Source organism: Nanorana parkeri, unplaced genomic scaffold, assembly GCF_000935625.1.
Source record: "Nanorana parkeri isolate BGI_ZX_2015 unplaced genomic scaffold, ASM93562v1 scaffold173, whole genome shotgun sequence".
NCBI classification, from domain to species: Eukaryota; Metazoa; Chordata; class Amphibia; order Anura; family Dicroglossidae; genus Nanorana; species Nanorana parkeri.
Genome location: NW_017306441.1, coordinates 1,504,371 through 1,528,997, shown reverse-complemented (window position 1 = coordinate 1,528,997; position 24,627 = coordinate 1,504,371). Strand labels below are relative to the sequence as shown.

The 24,627-nt window shown below is 47.8% G+C and overlaps 1 protein-coding gene across 1 annotated transcript in view; it reads right to left on the bottom strand.

Moving 5' to 3' along the window:
- Positions 1–9: 9 nt before the first annotated feature.
- The window catches only part of CIC (capicua transcriptional repressor), a 131,750-nt gene continuing 107,132 nt past the window's right edge, over positions 10–24,627 (bottom strand). Inside the window, exons 9-22 of the mRNA XM_018554784.1 lie at positions 21,614–21,842; positions 21,428–21,525; positions 17,977–19,120; positions 17,569–17,783; positions 15,084–15,256; positions 13,985–14,169; positions 11,965–12,264; positions 10,116–10,305; positions 8,196–8,460; positions 6,189–6,427; positions 5,835–5,989; positions 2,540–2,671; positions 2,297–2,428; positions 10–630 (exon numbers count right to left, since the gene is read on the bottom strand). Coding sequence (XP_018410286.1) covers positions 353–630; positions 2,297–2,428; positions 2,540–2,671; positions 5,835–5,989; positions 6,189–6,427; positions 8,196–8,460; positions 10,116–10,305; positions 11,965–12,264; positions 13,985–14,169; positions 15,084–15,256; positions 17,569–17,783; positions 17,977–19,120; positions 21,428–21,525; positions 21,614–21,842 — 3,735 coding nt within the window. The 3' untranslated portion in view covers positions 10–352. The remainder of the gene's footprint in view (positions 631–2,296; positions 2,429–2,539; positions 2,672–5,834; positions 5,990–6,188; positions 6,428–8,195; positions 8,461–10,115; positions 10,306–11,964; positions 12,265–13,984; positions 14,170–15,083; positions 15,257–17,568; positions 17,784–17,976; positions 19,121–21,427; positions 21,526–21,613; positions 21,843–24,627) is intronic.

Here is a 24,627-nt window from a genome sequence, read left to right as displayed (position 1 = left end):
TCCCAGCCCCCCCGTTTTTAAAAAAAAAAAAAAAAAAAAAAAGTCCATGAGCCATTTCTACTTGCAGCCAGACCCCAGAACTGCAGTGTTTAATCCAGTGTGGATTACTATCACACTGCCAACATCTGGACGTCTCTGCCCACAAGGGGGTGGCGGCGCTGCCCATCCAGAGTACATTCTGCCAAGGAATGGGTGGATTGTCTGTGCAAGAGGGGCAAAAGTCTGGTTGCAGGTAGGGGAGTAAGTGATCCATTGTCGGCCCCTGGGTATTCCTCGATTGAGGTTGTCCCTCCGCCCTCAGGAGTTCACTGGGTGCCTATGCACAAAAAGGGGGCTCCCCGACTTTCTCCACTCATCTGGCACCGGAGGGGTCAGGAGGTTCCTGGCCTGACTCCCAAGCTGCGTCGGGGGGCTCGCCGGGCCGCAGCGTGTGATCCTGGGGGGGCTGCATTTCGGAAGGTGCTGAGGTGTCGGAGGTGCTGGGGGAAGAGTGCTCGGTGAAAGAGTGAAGTTCTGTCGGCGTGGCGGCCTGCATGATCTTCTGTCGCACCTCCCGGATTTTCAGCTGGAGACAAACCTTTGTGGGAAAGATGTCCGAGTAGCGAGACTGGAAGGCGGCGGTGGCCTGGGCTAAAAAGAAGGGAGCACAAAAGGAAGAGTCAGCCTGTAACATGTACATCAGATACCTATCAAAGCCTTGGAAATGGTTTCCTGGATTTGTCACTCAGATACAAATGTACTATACTAAGAATCAACATATGTGCAATACAAATCATACGACTGCATAAGTATTCACCCCCCTGCATGGGGTCACATTTAAAGTGCTACAACATGGAACCTAAAATGGATTGACCTGGGATTTCAGATCACTAATCTGCACAAAATAGTTAAGAACTTTTATGTGTTAGATTATATGATTTTTTTTATAGTAAATTCCTTTAAAATATGATTGGTCAGGATATACTTTATTTACCCCCATCATTGAGAGGACAACAAAGGCACCTCCAGAAATGTTTAGTAATGACAATCTACAAACACATACTTCTAGATCATTGCCGGCTTTGTATTCTTTCCCTCTCCATTCTTTTCACAGCGGCAATTTTTACTAAGGGCTGATTAATCCATCTCCCTTTACTTCCTGGAACTCTGGCACATGTGACTAGGACATGTGACCAGGACATGTGACCATGCACATCATCTCAGGGGAGGAAAATGCCTTTCCCGGAGATCTTGTGAGATTACAGGTGAGATTTCCCAGCAATGCTCTGCTGATGTAACCTTTCCAGGATGCAACACTTGGGCACATGACATCACTAATGCCCAATAGGACCAGGAAGTGAAAAAACAATAATTGTAAGTAAAAGAAAAACATGTTTAACTAAAAGAATGTAAAATGATTTCCTATTACCATGCAGAGCTGCATACTGAGGTCATTTTTAGTGAAAAGGGGGTAAAAGGTCCCTTTAAAGGATATCTAAACCCAAGAACAACAAAGCCGAATCCTGCAGCTTACCAGTCCTTAGCTGTGGTGGCTGCATTAGTTTTCTTTTTGCAGGCTAAGAACATTTCCTACAAGTACAGAAATTCAACAATGTCCCCAGAACAGGAGAGAAGGGAAAATCTTCCAACGGGGACACCAGTTATCCAGAATGTTCCAGTGATGACATATAGTGATTTTTGCCTAATTTGGCTAGAGACTTTCTCTCCCTGCGTGTGGTGTTTTCGGAATGGGAATGAAGGTTAATGGGGCACAGTTCTAACTAATCGAGTACCGATATTTTTTTTTTCCGGTACTTGCCGATACCGAATACAGAGTACCGGAAGTCCCATTCAGGAAGCCAGGGGGCATGTAATGACTCGCCACCCGGCTTCCCGATTAGCACTAGGTGACGAGAAAGCATGGAGCCGGCTTTCTGTCCAATCAGGAAGCCTGGAACCGTGTAATGATGCGGCACCCGGCTCCCTGATTGGCCGGGAAGCCGACTCCATGCTTCCTCATCATGAGGTGATGAGGGAGTGGAAGCCGGGCAGCGTGTAATGACGTGCTGCCTGACTTCCTGATACAGGAAGTATCGGGCAAGGCATCGGAGCATATGTGCGAGTACGAGTACTTGCCCAAATACTTGGCATCGGCACCAATACTAGTATGGGTATCGGTGCATCCCTACTTCTAACCTTTCCTGACTCTATCCAAAACCTATAAAAAAAAAAATACATTTTGCTCAAGGCGCACTTTAATAAAGCTACTGCTATTGATTAGCAGAACTAGGCTGCCTTCCCATACATGTGCACTTACAAGATGGGAAGAAGCCATGCTCCTGGAAAAGCTGCATGACCAGAGCCCGCCGCTGATCCAAAGTCCGACGTAAGGACGAGTATGGGACCTTCTCATACTCCAGCTCTGCCAGCATGTCTTCTGCCTCGCTGCCTGTGGGAGGAAAGATGATACACGGGTTACAATCTGTGAAACCATAATGGAGAACAAGGTAGAACGGCCACCCAGATAGCGGACAGCCTGAGGAACAGAAGGGAGTCGTACCTGTCCGATCAAAGGTAAAGATGTCTCCTTCACACTTGGCGCTCTTTGGGGTGTTGGGCTCGGAGCTGCAGCTGGAGCGTCTCCTCATTTTCCTCTTCGGAGATATGGGATCCTCTGTAGAAGAGTCTAAATCTGACGGAGACGGAACAAAACAGTGACGTTACCTCTATTCTTTACATAACAAACATTGCGGCACAATGAAACGCTGGACAAATCCAAATCTTTATTTTAGGCATCAGTGTACACAGCACTTCACACACATCAGTCCCTGCCCTCAAAGAGCGTACAATCTAAAAGGTCCCAGTTGGAGCCGATAAAATTGGCATCTATGTTACAGCTTTGATGCAACGGTGTGCCCTGCCTCCTGAGGGATCAATCATCTTGGGACTTTGTGATGAGGCCATTAAATAACACAGAACGTTTGGAGAAGGGAAGATCTGCCTGAGATCCCCCTGCTGGTATTTACTGCCCACACCTGTGTTTGCCTCTATCCCAGCATGTATGCTGCATTGCTGACACATTAAATGGAACCTTCTTCCTATGTGAACAATGCACAAACCTAGCACCCAAGCAGGAACAATGGGGACCTTTGTGACCTCCTGGACAAGACTGGACTCTACAATCAGGAATGCGATTCGCTGAGACCTGCTGGAGAGGAGTGTTCTGAGCACAGAGAAAAGGCCATAGCATGTGTGAATTGGAAAGAGAGAGAAAGAGAGGGAGGGAAAGAGAGAGAGAGAGAGGGAGGGAAAGAGAGAGAAAGAGAGGGAGGGAAAGAGGGAAAGAGAGAGAGAGGGAGGGAAAGAGAGAGAGAGCGAGGGAAAGAGAGAGGGAGGAAAAGAGAGCGAGAGAGGGAGGGAAAGAGAGAGAGAGCGAGAGAGAGAGCGAGAGCGAGAGAGAGAGCGAGAGCGAGAGAGAGAGCGAGAGCGAGAGAGAGAGCGAGAGCGAGAGAGAGAGCGAGAGCGAGAGAGAGAGCGAGAGCGAGAGAGAGAGCGAGAGCGAGAGAGAGAGCGAGAGCGAGAGAGAGAGCGAGAGCGAGAGAGAGAGCGAGAGCGAGAGAGAGAGCGAGAGCGAGAGAGAGAGCGAGAGCGAGAGAGAGAGCGAGAGCGAGAGAGAGAGCGAGAGCGAGAGAGAGAGCGAGAGCGAGAGAGAGAGCGAGAGCGAGAGAGAGAGCGAGAGCGAGAGAGAGAGCGAGAGCGAGAGAGAGAGCGAGAGCGAGAGAGAGAGCGAGAGCGAGAGAGAGAGCGAGAGCGAGAGAGAGAGCGAGAGCGAGAGAGAGAGCGAGAGCGAGAGAGAGAGCGAGAGCGAGAGAGAGAGCGAGAGCGAGAGAGAGAGCGAGAGCGAGAGAGAGAGCGAGAGCGAGAGAGAGAGCGAGAGCGAGAGAGAGAGCGAGAGCGAGAGAGAGAGCGAGAGCGAGAGAGAGAGCGAGAGCGAGAGAGAGAGCGAGAGCGAGAGAGAGAGCGAGAGCGAGAGAGAGAGCGAGAGCGAGAGAGAGAGCGAGAGCGAGAGAGAGAGCGAGAGCGAGAGAGAGAGCGAGAGCGAGAGAGAGAGCGAGAGCGAGAGAGAGAGCGAGAGCGAGAGAGAGAGCGAGAGCGAGAGAGAGAGCGAGAGCGAGAGAGAGAGCGAGAGCGAGAGAGAGAGCGAGAGCGAGAGAGAGAGCGAGAGCGAGAGAGAGAGCGAGAGCGAGAGAGAGAGCGAGAGCGAGAGAGAGAGCGAGAGCGAGAGAGAGAGCGAGAGCGAGAGAGAGAGCGAGAGCGAGAGAGAGAGCGAGAGCGAGAGAGAGAGCGAGAGCGAGAGAGAGAGCGAGAGCGAGAGAGAGAGCGAGAGCGAGAGAGAGAGCGAGAGCGAGAGAGAGAGCGAGAGCGAGAGAGAGAGCGAGAGCGAGAGAGAGAGCGAGAGCGAGAGAGAGAGCGAGAGCGAGAGAGAGAGCGAGAGCGAGAGAGAGAGCGAGAGCGAGAGAGAGAGCGAGAGCGAGAGAGAGAGCGAGAGCGAGAGAGAGAGCGAGAGCGAGAGAGAGAGCGAGAGCGAGAGAGAGAGCGAGAGCGAGAGAGAGAGAGAGCGAGAGAGAGCGAGAGAGAGAGAGAGAGAAAGAGAGAGAGGGAGGGCAAGAGAGAGGGAGGGAAAGAGAGAGAGAGAGAGAGGGAGGGAAAGATGAGGATGCTAGCTGAAGGATCCTAACCTCAATTCCTATCCCTACTGACCCTCTCCATTTACCTTAATAGTAATTAGAATGCACGTATCTCCCTATTTGTAGAATAAACGCTTAATTAAGATTTGGTTGTTCTTCAGTAATTTAAGGCACCCCAAAGCAGAGCACATTCTACAGTTCCCATCTCACATGCACATACAGGGCCAGTTTAGACAGGAGCCAATTAACCTTCCAGCATGTCTTCGGAGTGTGGGAGGAAATCAGAGCACCGGGAGGAAACCCACGCAAGCACAGGGAAAACATGCAAACTCCATGCAGAAGTGCATTAGAAAACCACGGACCCCAGTGGTGCAAGGCATAAGTGCTAACCACTCAGCCACTGGGCTGCCCCATCTTTTCATATAACAAGGTTTCCATGAAAGAGTCAAGTTCTTCCCACAGAGAATGGGCAGGTCAGTGATGTGTAGGCCTCAGATCATCATCCAGAGCTAAGAGCTGTGTGGGTTCTGAGCCCTCAACAGTAAACTTTTAGATTGTAAGCCCTCAGGGGCGGGGCCCTCCTTACCATCTTGTCTTGAATTGTATTGTGATTGTAATGTCTTCCTTATATTGTAAAGCGCTGCGCAAACTGTTGGCGCTATATAAATCCTGTATAATAATAAAAAGGCAGACTGGCTGATAGGGAGATGCCTCCATAGGTGCTTACATAAAGGAACAGGTATCTAAGGCAGCACTTGCCCTAGCCCCCAGTCCATCTCAGAAGGGCTGCTTTCAGAGCCAGGCTCAGACGTTATGCAGCCCTCAGCTTTTTGAACCAATGAGCTGAGATCTGTAAATCACTCTCTTCCTAAGTTGAAGGTAATTCACTGATTTCACTCTTTTTATGAACAGGGTTCCCCATCTTTAGCTTTCAGTTTGAAAGTCTTAAAAGGGTCAGCCCCCTCTTGGGGACTCTGGTGATGATACACGCCAAAGGTATTCCTCTCCTACTCCCCAACACTGAGGTGCGTCCAGAAACAGAATGTTTGCTCTATTGTACCAAGAAAACCTGAAGCCCTTTTTCCCAATTTGAAGAGGATGAGGTAACATTTAAAGAATGTGGTTTGTGGCTGATTTGCTCTCACTGAATTAAGTATAGGCACGTACCTGTAGAATTTTTGCGCTTCTTACGGTAGGAGCCCAGAATCGCCCGAGGAGAGGTGGCAAGAGATTGAAGGGTGGGCGAGGGCAGCACCTCCTCCGGCTTGAACTCCGGGAGCTCTGCAAATCGTTCTTCAAAGTCCACGTCAGACAAGACCCTGCTGGTGGAACAGAAAGAGATGTCAGTAGCTTAGGACAAGTGTGAGGTCATCCAAAAGGCGTGAGGAAAAGATGACCGCACTGGAGACTCTTGGTAACATTGGCAAGGAAGGATCAGACCCTTGGACAAGTTGTAGGACACAGAATCTGCCACCCAGAGAAGGAGCATCACCTACACACCAAGAGCCAGAAAGGACTCACTTGTCAACAGAATCAAATGTCTTCTTCAAGGGTGGCGGTCTCAGTTTGGGTTTTTTCACTGGTCCGTCCTTTCTTTCAGGAGCTTCAGGCAGTGGTCCTCCTGATGACCTGCTGGCCTCTCCTGGAGAGCCGCCGATACTGCTGGATGCGGGTGGTGCCACAGGAGAAGATGGTGGCGGTGGAGCGGGTGTAGGATCCGAGCGGCTCTCTGGGACTGTGCCCTTCCAGTCTGTTGAATACTATGTAAAAAGACAGGAGAAACAAAGATTTAATTGCCACTGATGATGATCTTCTAGGAGAGGTTAAATACAAACCTAGAGTTAACCACAAGTCCCTACAGAGAGTGCCAAAAAAATCCAGGGAACTCAAAAATGCAGGAAGAGCTCTGGACTGTCTAATCCTCCCTTCCACACCTCATTATTAGTCTGTGGAGCTATACATCATGCTGAGGAACCAATTAGGAGGTGATGTATAGAGACCGAGTGGTCCAACTTTAGAGCTAAAGTGGCAAAACGTCACATCCTGGACACACTAGAAAATATATGAAGGACCTATGGGCATCTCATGGAGACTACATGCCACCCATGGTAGAAGTGCAGAACTTTTAAAGTCCGTTCAGTTTTGCTCAAGGCCGTGGCTCTCAACTGGTGGGTCGCAACCCAAAAGTGGGTCCCAACCCAGTGTTCAGTGTGTCACCACGTGCCTTCCACTGCGCAAGGCGAGAGGCTCCTCAGTCACCCCCTAGTGCAGTACTGTCAGTTCTTTTGCCGAGCAGCCATTCAAAATGTGTTCCCGGCGCAGAGAGTCAGCTGGAGGTGAGGTAGGCTTGGGGTATGGCTGCGAGGGAGCTCCATATATCCGTGCATTGCTTACAGCCCCCTCACATGCCCTGTAGAGGTGCCTGGACCGGAGTGACGTCACATTCTGGCTCTTGGCACCTCTACAGGGAGTGCAAGGGAGCTGTACAAGCAATGCACAAATAGATGGAGCTTCGTCACGGTACAGCAGCCCACACTGAACCCCAGGCTGAGGATCTACTCCAGGTCTCGTAAGGTAGGGAGACTGGGTGGATCTTAAAAAAAAAAAATGTAAAAAGAAAACATTTCACATTTTTTTGGGATTGTGTATGTCAGTGTTTTTGAGGGTCCGTTCACATCAGTACAGTGCATTAAATCATACAGTCCTGTGTGATTAACACACTCTACCATGCAATTGCACCTACTGTGCATTCTGATGCAGGAGGTGCGTTGCTTTGCCATTCATTTGAATGGCACCACAAAGCACTCCCAACCACAGTTCGATCGGCCATTCCGGAACCTGTTGTACCGCAATGCTATGCATTCCATTGCAGTGCGACTTTGGATCGCTAATGACCAAAGACAAATGTGGGTCCTGAGGTTACACAGGTTGCGAACCACTGCACTAGCTGCACACAGCATAAGCCATGTTGCCACTTTGATCTAAATTTACAGACACTAAAATCTAACCTTGCATCTCCAATCTGGATATGAGCACTGGCATTTCTACGTTCTCCCTTGCTAATGGTTTGGTTTCATCCCAAACTCCATAGGGGTACCTTACCTAGCCTACACCAATATGTCCCCTGTGCATGTGTGGTTCCTGTATAAAATGTTTCTACAGTGAAAAGCCAAATATTCTGCATGAGACATGGAAAAAAATAATAGAAATGACAATAGTGTAACACATATATGAACTCGCATTTGAGCCCTTCAATGGTAAGACTAAGATCCAGAGGTCTGCCATGGGCCAGGGCTTATACCCCAGAGGTCTACCATGATGCCCGATGAGCGTTCAGAGAAAAGGAAGCATATTTACTACCTATCATGGAGGAATCCTGGATGTGGATTTCCTAAACTGACACGAGTTAACTGACTAATTGTTGCAAAACCCGACATTTTCATACATTCGGCTGAATATAGCCAAGGCATGAGTGGGCGAGCTTGAGTCACTGTGTAGAAATAGAATTCACTTGACGTCGCTAGTTACCACAGATTCCTTCTTGATGGTGGGAGATGGCGGCTCCCTTTTGATGTCAGACAGCCCGACAACTCCGCTGTGTAACGGGGATCCAACCGCTTTGTCCTCAGTTGCGTTCTTCGCCCACATGTCTCGTGACGAGCGCTCATCTGCGGCTGTCAGCCTAGGCTTTCCCGGAGCCAAATCCCGAGGCGGAGCGGCAGCATAAGCACTAGATGATGTTTCGGTGACGGGGTCCCGGCTTATGGATGCCCCTCGAGGTTCTGTTGTGTACCTAATGCAAAGAAAGTGACAGAGTGAACCTTTATAGTCAAACACGCCGCATCCTTAAAATGTAACTCCAACTCCGGCCAACAATTTTCTTTTCTTCTCAGTTTTGTAGATGGGGAAAACTGGACCGCATAATACCCATCATCATCCACCCCCACTTCCTGTGAGCCCAGGATGTCATAAACCTGCCCCTGGGGAAGGTGACAGTGTCTCTTTAAAAACACAGAGCTAAATTTTACAAAATGCTAAAACATTTTTTTTTTTTCAACTTTGCCATAACTACAGCGGCAAGGATCACCTGCTATACAATTGGTTTTCTGTCATTCTTCGTGCAGCTCTGCCAAAGGTCTTGGGCAGGAAATGCCCACCGGAAAAAGGCAAGGCAGCATAAAAAGATGCAGAAAATTAACCAACAACACAAAGCTCTTGAAGACATAACAGAACCACCAAAATACAAATATACAGAATTGTACCATTACCTAATATACGTGGGCTTCCGATTGGACTAATCGAGTCGGAACATTTTAAGTGGACCTGAACTTCATAGGGATAGATTTGCTCTCTTATAAGAAACATCAAGAAGGTTACTGGTGGCTAGTTCTTTGCCGCCTGCACACCTTTTTGGGGCACAGATAGGTTCAGGCCCTTTTAAAGGGCATGTCCACTGATGAAGGTTGGGTTGAGGTATTCGCAGTAAGCATAGCATGTACATTTCACCAAAGTTGGGCTTGCACCTCCATATGCTTTCCCTAATGTTCTGCACAGCTTCTCGGTCAGGAGATGCACAGATGTTTGGGGGGCACCCAGAGAGATGGAGTTGCAGGCTGCCTGGACCATTAAAGCGATATTAAAGCCTCCTTTTTTTAAAAATATTTCCTACAAGGAAACACACCTTTAAATGAGGCTGTTGCCATTTTTCTTTAAAAGTGTTTAATTCCTCGTTTTCTAGTGGGTCCCCGCAGCAATCTTCCCCCTGCCCCCTTCACGGGAACCTCCGTCGGCTAATGGAGGCACCCGTGCCCGCAGTGGCTGTCCATAGACACACACAGCCCTGTGGCAGGCCAAGCCCCTCCTCTCCGCCCAACAGTTTGATTGATGGCAGAAGGAGCCTATGGCTCCTTTGCCATCAGCATCCTCTCCCTGCAACCAGGAAGTTTGGGGAACGGAGGATCCCTTCAGAACCGGCGGCAGGGACGAGTGTTGCTGACAGGTAAGTGTAGGGGGGACGAAAAAAAAGTACTGGGCCGTTTTTACCCTAATGCAGAGAATGCATTAAGGTAAAAAATGCCCAGACCTTAATACTACTTTGAGCCAACCAGACCACCAGAAAGAGCTCCTGAAGTCCAGTTGATCATTTTTACATCTTTTGGGGACTCCAAGAGAGATTTCTGTACTGAGGACCTGGGTCTGTACACCTGCTGAGGAGGTCCCACCTGCTGGAATTTCTTTATTCATTATGATGAAGTAACAGGAGGAACAGTGGACGGGAACACAGTCAGGAAATATGATTGTAGATCTCAGTGTTGGGTATATCCAAGACCCACTGTATAAGGCAGCATAGGGACTGGAATCAAGGGAACATAAGCCGAGCTAGCAAAATGGCTGATTATGAGCATGAAACTGGCCCCATTCCCCTACATAAGATTGCAACCTCCTTACTTTGGTTCAGGCGTCTCTTCACAAGGTGGCAGCGGCGCAGAGCGGGAAGAATTCCGCGCACATGGTGAGGGCGATGTTGCCTCGTATGACCCCACGGGGATACTGGCGATGGTTGCCTTCACTTTCTGAGGAGGCTTTGAAAGGTTCCTCTGAGGTTTGGGGGTCACCAAACTGAAGGTAACGGAAGAGGCTGCAAAACATGAAATGCTGCATGAGGACAAGTTCTACTAAACGATGCAAAACAAAGGAAACAACAAGCAACTGAATTCACCACTTTGCACATTCCACCCCTTCACTTCTCAGGGTGGAAGTGATGACCTGTCTGTGCCACCAGCTTCACTACCTCATTCTACCAGATGGTACAAAGAATAAAACAGGGGGGCTGGGGGGTGCCTGTGGAATTAAGGGAGGTTTTTTCCAGATTCAGACCACCTCAGGTATATCATAGCCAGGAAATGGGGTGGAATTCTGTTTGATTAAAGCTGAACTCCTATCTTACCGCCTCCTCTCCTGAAATCACTTGCCCTGATCTCGCTGCACACAATGAACTTCTCAGTGTAAATTAGAAGCTGCAGAAGTCCGCATTTCCTGGCTGGAGGACATCTAGCATTATCTAGCTCTTTCCTCCCCTGTCTGACTGCCCCTGGTTTGCCACTTTCATTCACTAGATTTCAGTTCCATCAATCATGAAAGCTCACATGTGGGCAGTCTGCATGCAAATACAGCCTGCCTAGGAACACCCGCTCCTCCAGGCCGTCATCCACCCATCAAGGCATTTTGATATTTGCATAACTCCTCCCAAGAGCCAGCCCACTGCTTGCATCAGGGATGAGGGCTCTTGAGGAGTACTAGAGCCGGCCATACACCTTTAGATTATCTGCAGGTTTTCTATGGTCAGATGGAAAAAGTGGAACAGATTCCTCCTCCATCTGCGCTAAACTGTGTGGATGGAGTAATCTCCCGCTGGGCCAAGCTCCAGTATCTTGCTAGTCGGCCCTGCTGGCTCTCAAAATACCTGAACAATCCGATTGGATGCAGGCATTGTTCTGGTATTTTGAGAGCCAGCGGGGCCCACTAACAACATACTGAAGCTTGGGCCAGTGGGAGTTTAGCGTAGATGGAGGAATCTGTTGCACTTTTTCCATCTGACCATAGAAAACCTGCAGATAATCTATAGGTGTATGGCCAGCTAAAGACAGGGAGCCTTTGATGTTATCCGGAAGCTATGCAGAGCACCCTGCCGGCCCCTCCCACCAGCCATGATCTGCCTGCACTGTGTAGGGAAGCACAGAGACCCCGTGATGACATCTTTGGGTCTAAAATACTGTATGTAATGCAAAATGGAAAGGTTGTGTTTAAAAATGTCCTCCGAATGTTGATGAGGCAGGAGGAACCAGAGAAGGCATGATATAAGCAGATTATATTTCAGCTTTAATAATGTTAGCTGTAACAAAGAAAACCCCATGTAACTCATACACCATCACCCAGCCTGTGACTGGACAGTGAGCAAGCAGCGGCAGATCGATGAGATCATCTTTCCGCTCTTTCCTATCCTATCACCATGCTTCTTCTTGAGCACTGCAGCACAATTGATAAACGCTTTGAGCTAATTCTCCCTCTTCCGCCTGAGCTCTTCAGAAATATAGGATTGAAAGAGACAGATACCAAGGCAAATTCAGGTACAACAAATACCTTTAATGATGCATTCACCGGCACCTTTTATATCTACCTGGAGTTCAGATTAAAAAAAAACACTGGAAGCTGCATTCTGAATTCTTATCACACAGTTAGATGCCGATAAAGCTTACACAGGTACTAAAAACCATATTATTATTTTTAAAAAGCGTACCAGTGACACTGGTGACGTGTGATGTACAGCCCACTGTAGATGACGCAGGCGGGGCGCTGATTGTCAGAGGGGTGCTGATGGCTTTGGTCAAGATGGTGGTTGGTGCAGCAGACACGGTACCTGTACTGGCCACGCTGTACACTAAATTCTGAGCTGGAGAACCAGCCGCCATAGTCAGTGTACTAGACCCGACTGTTGGGTATATCGCAGTTAAGACTTGGCTGCAGCAGGTGGCAGGTACAGGAGGTGTAGAAGCTGGCGACACGGTGACCTGCCCGGGGGCAAGGATGTGGCTCTGCCCTGTAATAAAAAGACCAACAAAAATATCACAAAAAAGAAAATGAAAAATAATTATTAAAGAACAAGACACACACAAGTCAACGTTAAACTAGATTTTAATATAATTCTCACTTTTGGGTATTGGGGAATGACTGACCCAAAGCAGTCACTGATTTGGGCCAGTCAAAGGCTATGGACTGACAGAGTCCACAGTCCTGGGTAAGCTCAAACTTGAAGCAACCCAAAGCTTACACAGGATTGTTTTTCTTTACTCCCAGTACAGAACGGAGCAGCAGGGAAAAAAAGGTGCTGCTGGGGAGGGGGGCGAGGGCTCGCTAACACAAGCATTGATCAACAAAGGCTGTACACAGGTATACATAGAAATATATCCACTCTATGTGCTCTGTTTACACTATACATGTGCGCTGCATAAAAATGCAGCATGTCCACATTGTTAAGCAGCCCAACACATGTCACCGCAACGTGTCGCAATGAACTGTGGCGCATAAAGTTGAATGAATTGGTTTTTGTTAACTTTAAAAAAAAAAAAAAGAAAGAAGAAAAGTAAGCACTGCAATGCATCACACCATCCTACACAATACAGGTCCCAGGTCCCTACAGGTCACAATACAGGCTGAACAAAAAAAAAAAAACATAGCCTTTCTTGCAGTGGGGCCCCGAACGCTGCAAGGGTAAATACTCATTATGTTTAGGGGGAATGGAATCGGCTGTACTCATTTTGTTCCGCACTCTGAGGCCCCGTTCCCACTGCGCGATATGCAAATCGCGCGTTTGTCACGCGATTTGCATATTGCGCGACATCGCGAGATTTGCCGCGCGATGTCGCGTTCAAGCTTGCATTGAGCAAGCTTGAATCGCGGCTAAATCCGTTCCAAAAAGGGTCCTGCTGTAGCGACACACGACCCGCGACAGCAGGACCCTTTGCCCCATTGGAGTGCATTGGAGCGCGATATCGCGCGGTAATTTGCCGCGATATCGCGGGAATTACCGCGCGATAAATCGCTCAATGTGAACGGGGTCTCACACTCCTGGTTTTGGGAGGGCCTCAGCATCTTTACATGCAATGCAGGAATATCGGTCCTGCATTGTACTTAATGATTGTCACGGTACGAGCAACGAGCAGAGCGTCTAAGAGAAGATGCTTTGGGGGGACTGGATGCACAGCACGGAGGAAGCCTGTCAGAGTGGGAAATAAGGCAAGTATCGCACCTTATTCCTCTACTACAACTCTTAACTAGCATTAAAAACAATTGCAGTGTGGGAGGGTCTCACTGCAAGTGTAATTTTATTTAAAGGCCACTTTACAGCTTTTCATAATCTGAAGCAGATACTTTGCAAGATGCTCGTAAAAAGAATTAATGATTTCAAGAGCATTTAGCAGGAGTGATGCTTTCTGACGGTTTCAGATTTAATTTAGCCATTGAAATGACCAATTTCCCCCAAGACATTGGGGTGAATTTATAAAAACTGGAGCAGATTTGCAGCTTCTCTGCCTCATTCTCAAATCTTACCTGAGCAAACTGAAGAGAGAAGCCGATTGGTTGCTCCAGATTTTGTCTGCTCCAGTTTTGACAAATTCCCCCAGTGTACTTTTTGGGGGCGCACTACACCGCCTGTGGTTCTTGTTACTGCTGATTTTGTGGGTACTGTACACATTAACAAGCCTAAAAACAAATACTGCACCTTCCCCGACAGCAGTTCCAATGTCAGTATCTCTTACCTGCTAGTAGTGGTTGGACTATGGTCTGACCATTTGGACTTATGGTGGTGAAGCCAAGTGCCATGGACCCAGTCCCTAGTGAAGGCTGGACACAAGGGGCAGTGCCCGCTGTTACAGTCTGGGAGTGTGAGCTGGTGGTCACCAGGGGAAGTGCGCTGCCTGCTCCTGAGGGCACATATGTGATCCTGTCCGGAGAATACAATACAGATTAGATATTGCTGTATACAAACATTCCTATTAGGGTCTGTTAATAAATAAAATAAAAAAAGTGGAATTATGGGCAAAATGAAAAGTTATATATAGTGTATAATGAAGCCTGTGGATAGCATTAGCATTGCAGTTTTTGTAGTAGTAGGACCTGTAACAGTTATATCATCTGATGACCAGGCCAGATCTGTTATTTTTCCCACTTCCATTAATAGACCAAGATGTCCAGTGGCAAGTAATGCATTTAAAATGCTTGATCGTCCAGTGCTTTTGCCTGCAATTTTTTTTATTTTTGGGACAGGGTCTCTTAACATAAAATATACTTTGTGGGTACATTCAGGCGAGCGTAAACGCCCGTAAAAAGACCCGATCCCGGAAGGGAAAGGTGCTGCGTGTATTTGCGTGCAGAAGCCTGTTCTTCCCTATGGGTCTGGGTGTCCGCAGATGGTGTGCGTCCAAATGCGGACCCGCACAAACGTGCAGGTTCAGGTGTGCGTGTGGCAGTGTGTAATTGCAGGCAGACGTGTCCTCCCATAGGGAAGAACAGGTTGCTACAAGCAAATACACGCAGCACCTTTCCCTTCCGGAATCCGGTCTTTTTACGGGCGTGCGCACCATACAGATGAGTATGCCTGTCTGAATGAGCCCTTAATGGGATTTTAGGGACTGGGTTTACAAATGACAAAACTATGTCATAGCATTTAAAATGTAACCCTTGCATTACAAATTACACAGTTACATAAAAGACACAGGTCCATCAAGTTCAACCTATTGCGTGCATGCATGTGATTCTGCATGTGTATGCGTGTACTGTCAACTCAATACTGCAATCATAACCCAAAAATGAGACTCGGCAAACAAAAAAACATACTGCGGTTTCCTTTAAAATTACCTTGTAGATGATGGCAGAATGACTTTCTGTGGCTGAGACGCTGCTGCCACAACCGCTGCGGTCGTCATGGTGACAGGGAGAGCACTCTGGAGTGTTGCACTGCCCGGGGGCACTAAGGCACTCTGCTTTTGAGCCTGCGGTTGCACCATGGGCATTGGAGTGATCTGTATAATCTGAGAAGGACAAAGCGATAAGACGATCGTAAATGGAACAACAACAAATACATAAGCCTACCCTCATGGCAGGCATACTTGAAGATCACACTTAAGATGGCCATACAGGTTGCAAACAGATTATACAATATCTGTATAAATCCTTTTGCTTTACTAAACTTTAGTGCGAGGGCCCACCTTAAAAAGTCCTGGCACTACATAGCTGGAAGACCTAATCTACTGTACAATTACACTGTAATGACTATAGTAAGCTTAACTTGTAAGCTTAATGACTATAGTAAGCTTAGACCTGTGCTTGGCCCATACAGGGGAAAAAAAGCTACTGGTTCACTTAGCTAAGCCTTTACTAGCAGCATATACTTGCGTTCCTTTTGCCCCCCCCTGCCGGTCTGATCAGCCGGTGGGAGCCAAGTAAGATCCAGCTGCAAGTTACAACTTGCAAAAGTTATAGTATACATAGGGCAGTGAACTCCCTGTGTGACCGTGCTGACTGACCTAGTGTTGTTACATGGAGTTACTCTAATGCTATTACATTCCTGGATGTACCGGATAATTCCTGTGGCTCCTGGCACTGAATCCATTGGGAGAACTATGCTGGGGAGGGATGGAGGATTATGGCAAACCTGTTGCTTTGTCTTGATTTAAAAACACAGGTTTGCTTCAAGTATGAACTCTGGAACTTTTGTTGAAACCTCCTGCAGTACCCCCCTACATACCATTAGGTCTAGGGGTAGAGGAATAAGGTGGGTGCAATAGTTATTTCTCTCCCTGGCAGGCTTCCAGCACTCACCTCTGGGTTGTGGAGGAAGGCCCTTGCCATTCTCACATAAGATGCAGGACTGCTGGTCCTGCATTGTAAGAGATGGCGTCTGAGACCACTGGCCGCAGGGCCAAAAAGAGGGGGCTTCAGGGAATCCGTCGCATAGCGTGGTGCAAGCCTACCAGAGTGAGGTATAAGGCCTTGTTCACACCAAGCGCGGAGCAGTTGCAGACCGGATCAAAACTGCGTCCAATGTATTCCAATGGTATTTTTTGCTCCAGTTCACATCGCAGCGTGCCGTTCCAGAGCAGGTCCAGCAGGTGAAAAATCTGCAGCAAGCCTTTTTTTACCTGCTCTGGAACGCATGCAAACGCATCAAAAACACATGCAAATGCCTGGAACGCACTGAAAGACCATGTTAAACTAAAAAAACATTTTTTTATTCAAAATGGCCCGAAACGCATCAAAAACGCGGCACAACCCACTGCACTGCGTGTGCAGAAACCTGAGCAGATCTGTTCTGCATTTAGTGTGAACAAGGCCTTAAGGTGCCCATACACTGTGCGATTTTGGTTTGGAAATCGTACATGGACGGTCTTTCGAACCAAAATCAAACAGTTGATGGTACATCACCGATTTTCTTTTTTGATTTTTTTCTGACCGAACGAAAATCAATTGGGCTTTCGTTCCTCAAAAATCTCTGCAGGAACACAGCACAAATGTGCAAAAGGAAACTATTTCCGTTGTTTGTCAAAAATTGGTTGGTTAGTATAGTTAATGAACGATTTGCGAAATTGACATTGGACTGTGCTTGATGGGGAAGTCTAGGTATAATCGAACGAGGGGGTCGAGCCAGAAACGAAAAATTTCAAAACGAAAATCGTAAAATGTATGGCCACCTTAAGGTAAATATTACAGCTAGACTAAACATACATTCCCGTCTAGCTTCCCCTGTACTGCAAGTGTTTTTCAGCTTTAAAGGCCTTCTCTAAAAATATTTTCCCAGTTCATCTTACAATTGACTCCCACCAATATTAAAATCTATAATGATTGGGGTAAAAACAAGAGAAAAAGCAAAAATTGGTGAACAAAAATATCCCCTGCACAGCATACGGCAATGAAGACCGTTTCGAATAGTGATGGTGCTCGTAGTGACTTCCACGGATGGCGCCGTGCGTATCCAAGGTTATAAAGATGATCATCAGCACTCAAAGGATAAGAAAAATCCAAGTGTTCTTTTTATTTAAAGAAGCATGTCACGTGGCTAGTGTAGCCAACGTTTCGGAACCACGCAGGGTCCCTTCATCAGGGCAAACATAGTGACTATGGGATCAGGGTCAATATCTTTGCCCTGATGAAGGGACCCTGCGTGGTTCCGAAACGTTGGCTACACTAGGCACGTGACATGCTTCTTTCAATAAAAAGAACACTTGGATTTATCTTATCCTTTGGGTGCTGGTGATTATCTTTATAACAAGAGAAAAGAAAGACTCCTGGAAGCGAGAGATATTATATATATATTCATATTACAAGCACAAAGCCAAACACTCACCTTGTTCGCAGGCTGTGCGCCATTTTGAACAGGGAAGGGGGACGTCATAAGGGGCAGCTGTGTGGTAGTAGAGCCTGCCCGCACAGTCACGTGGTGCGGTGCGGTCACTGGAACAAGCATCTTGCCCTGAACCGGAGTACCTGGAGACAGGATTCCTTGACCAGAAAGGAGCTGGGTGCAGCTCCCAGGAGAAGGGGCAGGAGACACCGACTGGGCTATTAGAGGAGGAGAAAATGATGAAAAATATCAGTGAATGCAGAAGAAAAAAAAAGAGAACGATAAAGAAGAAAATAAAGAGGAATAAGAAGGGAAGAAGGAGGAAACAAGCAGAAGATGGAAAAAGTGAAGAGTGAATGAGGCAAAAGGAGAAGAAGACAAAGAAGAAGTAGAGTTTATAAAGCGTCTTACCTCTGGCAGCTGCTGACACAATGCCCAATGATGGGCTGGCAGCAGGGCCTGGCTGGACAATTGGAACAGCTTGAGGGGCGGCGATCACTTTAGCATTTGCAGAAGGAAGGGTGAAGTGGATGCCTCCTGGCAGCTGTTGTGGAATGGTGGGCAAGATGTACTGCACTTGGGTTATATTGCCCCGTTTGCTTGTAGCAGGAAGCAGCTGCTGCGGCTGAAGTATGCCCAGAGGTACTGCTCCGTTGGCGCTGCCTGTAGGATTCTGAGTAATGAACTGCAGTGCGGTAACGGGACCTGCTCCGTTTCCAGAAGTGGGCGCCGGCTGTCCATAGCTAGGTGCCCCCACCAGCAAATTGGTTACGAGCCCTCCGGCGGGTTTTCCCTGCGGGTGGGGAGAAGCTGGAGATGTCAGCTGTTGAACCGGCTTCCTGTCGTGGGCGTACACAACCCCGATGCCAACCGGGGAACCGGGTACACGACCGTCATAAAGTTCACTGCTACTGCTGCTCCTGGTAACGGGTAATGGTTTACTTGCAATAGGAATTGGTGTGCTGCTAACTGGTTTTACTACATTCGTAACCACAGTTGAAGCTTGCCTAAAGCCAGAAGGTAAAACTCCAAATCCTTGTGGCCCCGAAACAAGTACAGTTCCTACTGCAGGGACATAAGGCCGACTGTCAGTGGTTCCTCTCTGCCCATCGTAGGGTTTGAGTGATGGGGAATATATTGTGCTGGAGAGGTGTGGTGAGGGCAGACTGGGCAGAACAAGGGTTTGGGCTGTAGTGGATGAGATGACTGAAGGAACACAATACTGATTCACAGAAGGCATGCTATCCCCCGCCATCTTTTGCCCTGCGCCATCCACACTGCGTTTCCTCTTGAAGCTGGTGGCAGGGTCCACCATAGTGAAACGCACTTCTGAAGGTCTCTTAGCTTGATGATGGGTAGGAGTACGAGGAGGAGGCTTGGCAGGGGGCAGTGGAGTGTACCCACGGGGGAAGGCGGCTTGTGGATGGTCATTAGGCTTGGGCGACTGAGCCACATTCACAGGTCTATCTGATTTAAAGTCCTCAGAGGAAAGTGGAAAACTTCCAGAGTGCGAGGAGGAACGGATGACCGGGGAAAAGACCCCTTGTGGGGCCACCTAAAGAGAAAGCAAAAGATTTTTGGAAGAGATTCTATAATAGTGTAAGTATTCCTCTAGCAATCGGAACTGAAAGCCAGGGTAAAAATTAAAGCATCAGGGTGAAGACAAGTTTCCAACAACCCATAGGGACAGAGGGCTGCATCACAAATGTTACTTTTTACACAGCAAGTCCGGGCAATTAGGACAAGACTCAGTGAACTGCTAATGCTATCGGATATACACTCACCGGCCACTTTATTTGGTACACCTGTTCAATTGCTTGGTAACACAAATTGCTAAATCAGCCAATCACATGGCAGCAACTCAGTGCACTTAGGCATCTAGACGTGGTGAAGACGACTTGCTGAAGTTCAAACCGAGCATCAGAATGGGAAGGAAAGGGGATTTAAGTGACTTTGAACGTGGCATGGTTGTTGTTTCCAGACGGGCTGGTCTGAGTATTGACCTACTGGGGTAATCATACACAACCATCTCTCGGGGTTTACAGAGAATGGTCAGAAAAAGAGAAAATATCCAGAGAGTGGCAGTTGTGTGGACGAGAATGCCTTGTTGATGTCAATTAATGGGCAGACTGGTTCGAGATGATAGAAAGTCAACAGTAACTCAAATAACCACTCGTTACATCCGAGGTATGCAGAATACCATCTCTGAACGCACAACACGTCCAACCTTGAATCAGATGGGCTACAGCATCAGAAGACCACACCGGGTGCCACTCCTGTCCGCTAACAGGAAACGGAGGCTACAATTCACACAGGCTCACCAAAATTGGACAATCGAAGATTGGAAAAACATTGCTGGTCTGATGAGTCTCTATTTCAGCTGCGGCATTCAGATGGTCGGGTCAGAATTTGGCGTAAACAACATGAAAGCGTGAATCCATCCTGCCTTGTATCAACGGCTCAGGCTGCTGGTGGTGTAATGGTGTGGGGGAGATTTTCTTGGCACACTTTGGGCCCGTGATGCTATCATGTCAATATGGACCAAAATCTCTGAAGAATGTTTCCATCACCTTGTTGAATCTATGCCAAGAAGACTGAAGGCAGTTCTGAGGGCAAAAAGGGGTTACAACCCGGTACTAGCAAGGTGTACCTAATAAAGTGTCCGGTGAGTGTATGTTACCCCTATTCCATACGTAAAGTGAACCTGTGCATTGACCACAGTACAAAGCAATAGATTCATTTTAACCCGCTGTCCTTTCCAGCACATTCTCATCTTTTCTTTACTCATTGGCCACTCCAGAGAGGAGAAGCCGCCTCAGCTAAAGGCGCAGCTTACACAGGCCAAGGGGCTGTGCTGTCAGGTGGAGTGAGCCGACTGATAATCTATACATGGAAGCATCAGGTATTATCTTTGACCCTGAAACTGAACGGAGCAAAGGAAAGGAGAGTATGTGCTGATAGGAGGGAGAGAATCAAAGCAAATCGGTTTCTTTGCCATACATTTACAAAGCACAGGCTTGCTATAAAGCAGGGGTAGCCAAACCGCAGCCCTCCAGCTGTGGTGGAACTACAAATCCCATGAGGCATTGCAAGATTCTCACAGCCAGACATGACTCGAGGAGAGATATGCATCATGGGATTTGTAGTTTCACCACAGCTGGAGGGCCGGAGTTTGGCTACCCCTGCTATAAAAGGAACCCTGAACTGAAACAACTCTATAGGATGCAATGCTAATCCTTTCATTTCAAAATTTTGAGTCAATTATAGTAAACACGTGCAAACCTGGAGTTCTGACTTCACTAGCTGCATGCTTGTTCTGGGGATGTGACTTAAAGCACTAAAACCAGAGAAAGCCAGGCAGCTAGCATTTTTTCAGGAGGTTGACAATGACTGCCTACTTCTGTCACATTGTGCAACATAAAAATTTTCAACTACCACCATTTTATTCTATAGGGTCTTGGCATTCAGAAAATATATAATGTTGGGGGGTTTTACATCATTTTCAGGCCTAAAATGTGGAGTATAACATGGGTGCAAAAATTGAAAAAAGGGCCTCAGTCATGAAGGGGTTAAATTTGAGATTTCAACCACTATTATGACCCCTAATAACCATTCAGATATTGGATTGCAGCATCTGGCTGCCCTTCTGATGTACATTTCTTTGTACATACTGCCTTTAGGCTTGTAGAAGGCCAAGACTTATTTCTGCATGGCCAGGGATGTGTATAATTAGGCTACCAAATCACCGATGGGTGGTGTTGGGAAAAATGTAGGATCTTGTTTGTGTGTTCCTGGATCTTCGGGTTATGCGGCCAGGCGTAACCAAAGGGGAGACTTTTGGGACTACATGTGTGCAACATACCTTGCCTTCTGCTTCATCTCCAGATGCTCCTTCGCTGTCACTATCCGTCACCCGTTCCTTACATTTCAAGTCGATATCTGCACAGCCATAGCCATCATCTGCCGGAGAGAAAAACAGAGATCAAGGGGAATGCAAGAAAATGATGAATATTGTCACAAGCTGTGGTCAGTGTCACTGGCCACTCACCAATAACGTCATCATCTCCTTCCTCCTCACAGATGACCATCCTCTCCTCGTCACTGGTCATGTCCTCGCTGGCTGTGCGTTGCGTGCGGTAGGATCCAGAAAGAGGCGGACAGGCTCGGGAGGTGGGGCATGCGGCGTTCTCGCTGTGTGCGGGCATTGGGAACGACGAAGGCTCTGGGCCGCCATACGCTGCCTTCTGGTTGGAATATGGAGAACGACTTGAGCACATCTGTGAGTAATCACCACAGTTGTCACATGTCATCAGTAACACAGATACTACCCATCAGCTTTAAAAAGGGCGACTCCTGACTAAAAACAAGGTCAGCCTGAAAGGTCAGCAAAGAAAAGCAAAAATGGTTACCTTTTCATGCCACCCAATTCTGTTGCTTTAAATAAGTTTGCTGGAGGTTCTTCAGCACTGAGCACACTTGCAGGTATGTCGGATGCCTGATACCTTGCTGTGCTGTGTGGTTCCTTTTATCACACCCGTGTCCTGTAGTGACATAGGGGTCAGAGGATGAAACCACAAAGGACAGCAAGGGACAACAGCATCTGACGTTCCTGGAAATGTCGGAAGCAGAAGATTTTTCAGCACAATTGTCTTTAAAAGACAGATGAGTTTGGCGGCATAGGTGGTAGAACAGAAACGTATTCTTTTCTTTGCAGGCTGGCCATGTTTTTAGTTGTTTTTTTTCCTAATAGTAGCAGAATCCCTTTAAATGGTAAGATGAGGAAATAACAGCATGACATTAGCTCTATTAGCTGCATAACTGATACCCAACATTGACTACATACTATGCAGAATGGATACAAAATATTGACTACTTACTACATAATAACTCCTGCATTCAATAGACCTGGGAGCTGAACATAAGCATAAAATGACGACATTTGAAATAAAGGCATAGGAGCCCTTCAATGAAACTTGTGAGGACAGAAAAAAAAGCATTGATAAGCAACAAGACAGTGATGACCAGGGAACCGGCACCTTCAAGAACTCCTCAATTGGCAGTGCCTATTATTTCCATCTAACAGGTTCTGGTAAAGAGTACCTTGATCATATAAACATCTATATAATAGGGATGCACCGATACCTGTATTTTGGTACCTAGTACCGATAATTTTTTTCGGTACTCGCCGATACCAATTACCGAGTAACGGAAGTCTTATTTAGGAAGCTAGGTGGCGTGTAATGACTCGCCTCCTGGCTTCCAGATTAGCCGGGCAGCGTGTAAAGACTCGCCACCCAGCTTGCCGATAAACAAGAAAGTACCTCTTACCTTGGTATGTCCAGCCTGTCACCCCCGGGGCCTCTCCAGCCAGAAAGCGGCCTTCCTCCTGTACCCAGCCGGAGCCGTCCAATCAGGAAGCCGGGCGCCGTGTAATGACGCAACGCCCTGCTTTCCAATTGGCCGGCTCTATGCTCCCTCGTCATGAGATGACGAGGGAGCATGAAGCCAGCTTCCCGGCCAATCAGAATGCCGGGTGCTGCCTCATTACACGGCGCCCGGCTTCCTGATTGGCCAGCTTCCCGACCAATCAGGAAGCCGGGCAGCGAGTCATTAAACGCTGCCCGGCTTCCTGATTGGCCCGGGAAGTCGGCTCTATGCTCTATCACCACAAGTGACGAGAGAGCATGGAGCCGCTTCCTGGCCAATCAGGAAACTTCCGCTAGCATGGAACCGGCTTCACAGGCAATTAGGATTAGCTGGGAAGCTGGCTCCATGTTGCTTGGCCAGGAAACTGGCTTCCCAGCTAATCATCAAGGAGCCGGCTTCCCGGCCACTCAGATCTTTGGAGACAGGTCATTACTCGCCACCCAGCTTTCCAGATTGCCCGGGAAGCCAGCTCATGTTCCCCTACAGTACTGCCGGTCAGAGGAAATCTTCCTCTGATCGGAAGTTCCGGTATCGGGGAAGGTATCGGAGCATTTGGGCGAATACGAGTACTCACCCAAATACTCGGTATCGGCACCAATACTAGTAACGGTGCATCCATAGTTCTAACCCTTCCCCACTCTATCCAAAATCAAAGTTTGGCAAGACATACACTTTAAAGTGACTCTGTTGATGTGCTCTGAATGGGCAAAGCACGGGTCCACTTTAAATGTTCTGGGTGCATGAATAAAGAGTCAACATCCTTTACTCTAAATAGGTGTAAAGGTTCAGAGCTTTAGATATTCAGTCACTGAATTCATCCCTTTTGCAGCCTGTGATTTGTTGCTTTTCATATATTGTATTTCTTGGCACTGTACAGCTGCAAGCTTGCAGCATAAATTATTCATGTAAACTGGAGCAGAGCTGTAGGAAGATGAGCAGACCCGATAATGTCCCTGTTTATTGCTGATGGTTGTAGAATCATGTGACTCTCTATAGGCTGGCATAGCTCTGTATTTTATGTTTCACACTGGTTATGTCTTCTGTCCATATTCATTCTGGGTGTCGTCAGCTGCAGTTTTTAACATTACCCACTGAAACTGACACAAGTGTCCCCCTTATGCCCTTTTCCATGGTGCTTCAGACACAACTCCTCCTCTCTTGACTGGTGAGTGAACACATACCGTCGCTCGCTCACTTCCCGATCATCTCCCTGCAGAGAACAGTGACTGTCAGTGACCGCTCCCCGCAGGGATTCCCCCCCTCCTGACTGGAGGGATGGATGGGGGTGGGCATACCTGACTCTGCCTCTAGATAGGCAGAGCCTGCTGTCAATCAGCCTGCAGGGTAGATTCGACAGTATTGTCGGGGTCAGTCCCGGCTGCGGCATATTGCTAGGTCATGGGGGGGGTGGAAGTCCCCTTGTGACCCTAAAGAGAACTATAGGGGGGAAAAAAGGTTACCCTACAGTTCTCCTTTAACCCTTGCAGTGCAGCTATGTCCGCATTTCAAGGGTTAAGTGCTTGTTTTGTCTAGGGAGCTAGAAAAAAAAAAGAAGAGGTTTTACTCAACCGAACCGCAATCTCGGCTTGCTCTTAGACTGGTCCCTGGAGCCTCTATCCCCCTCCCCCCCCCCCC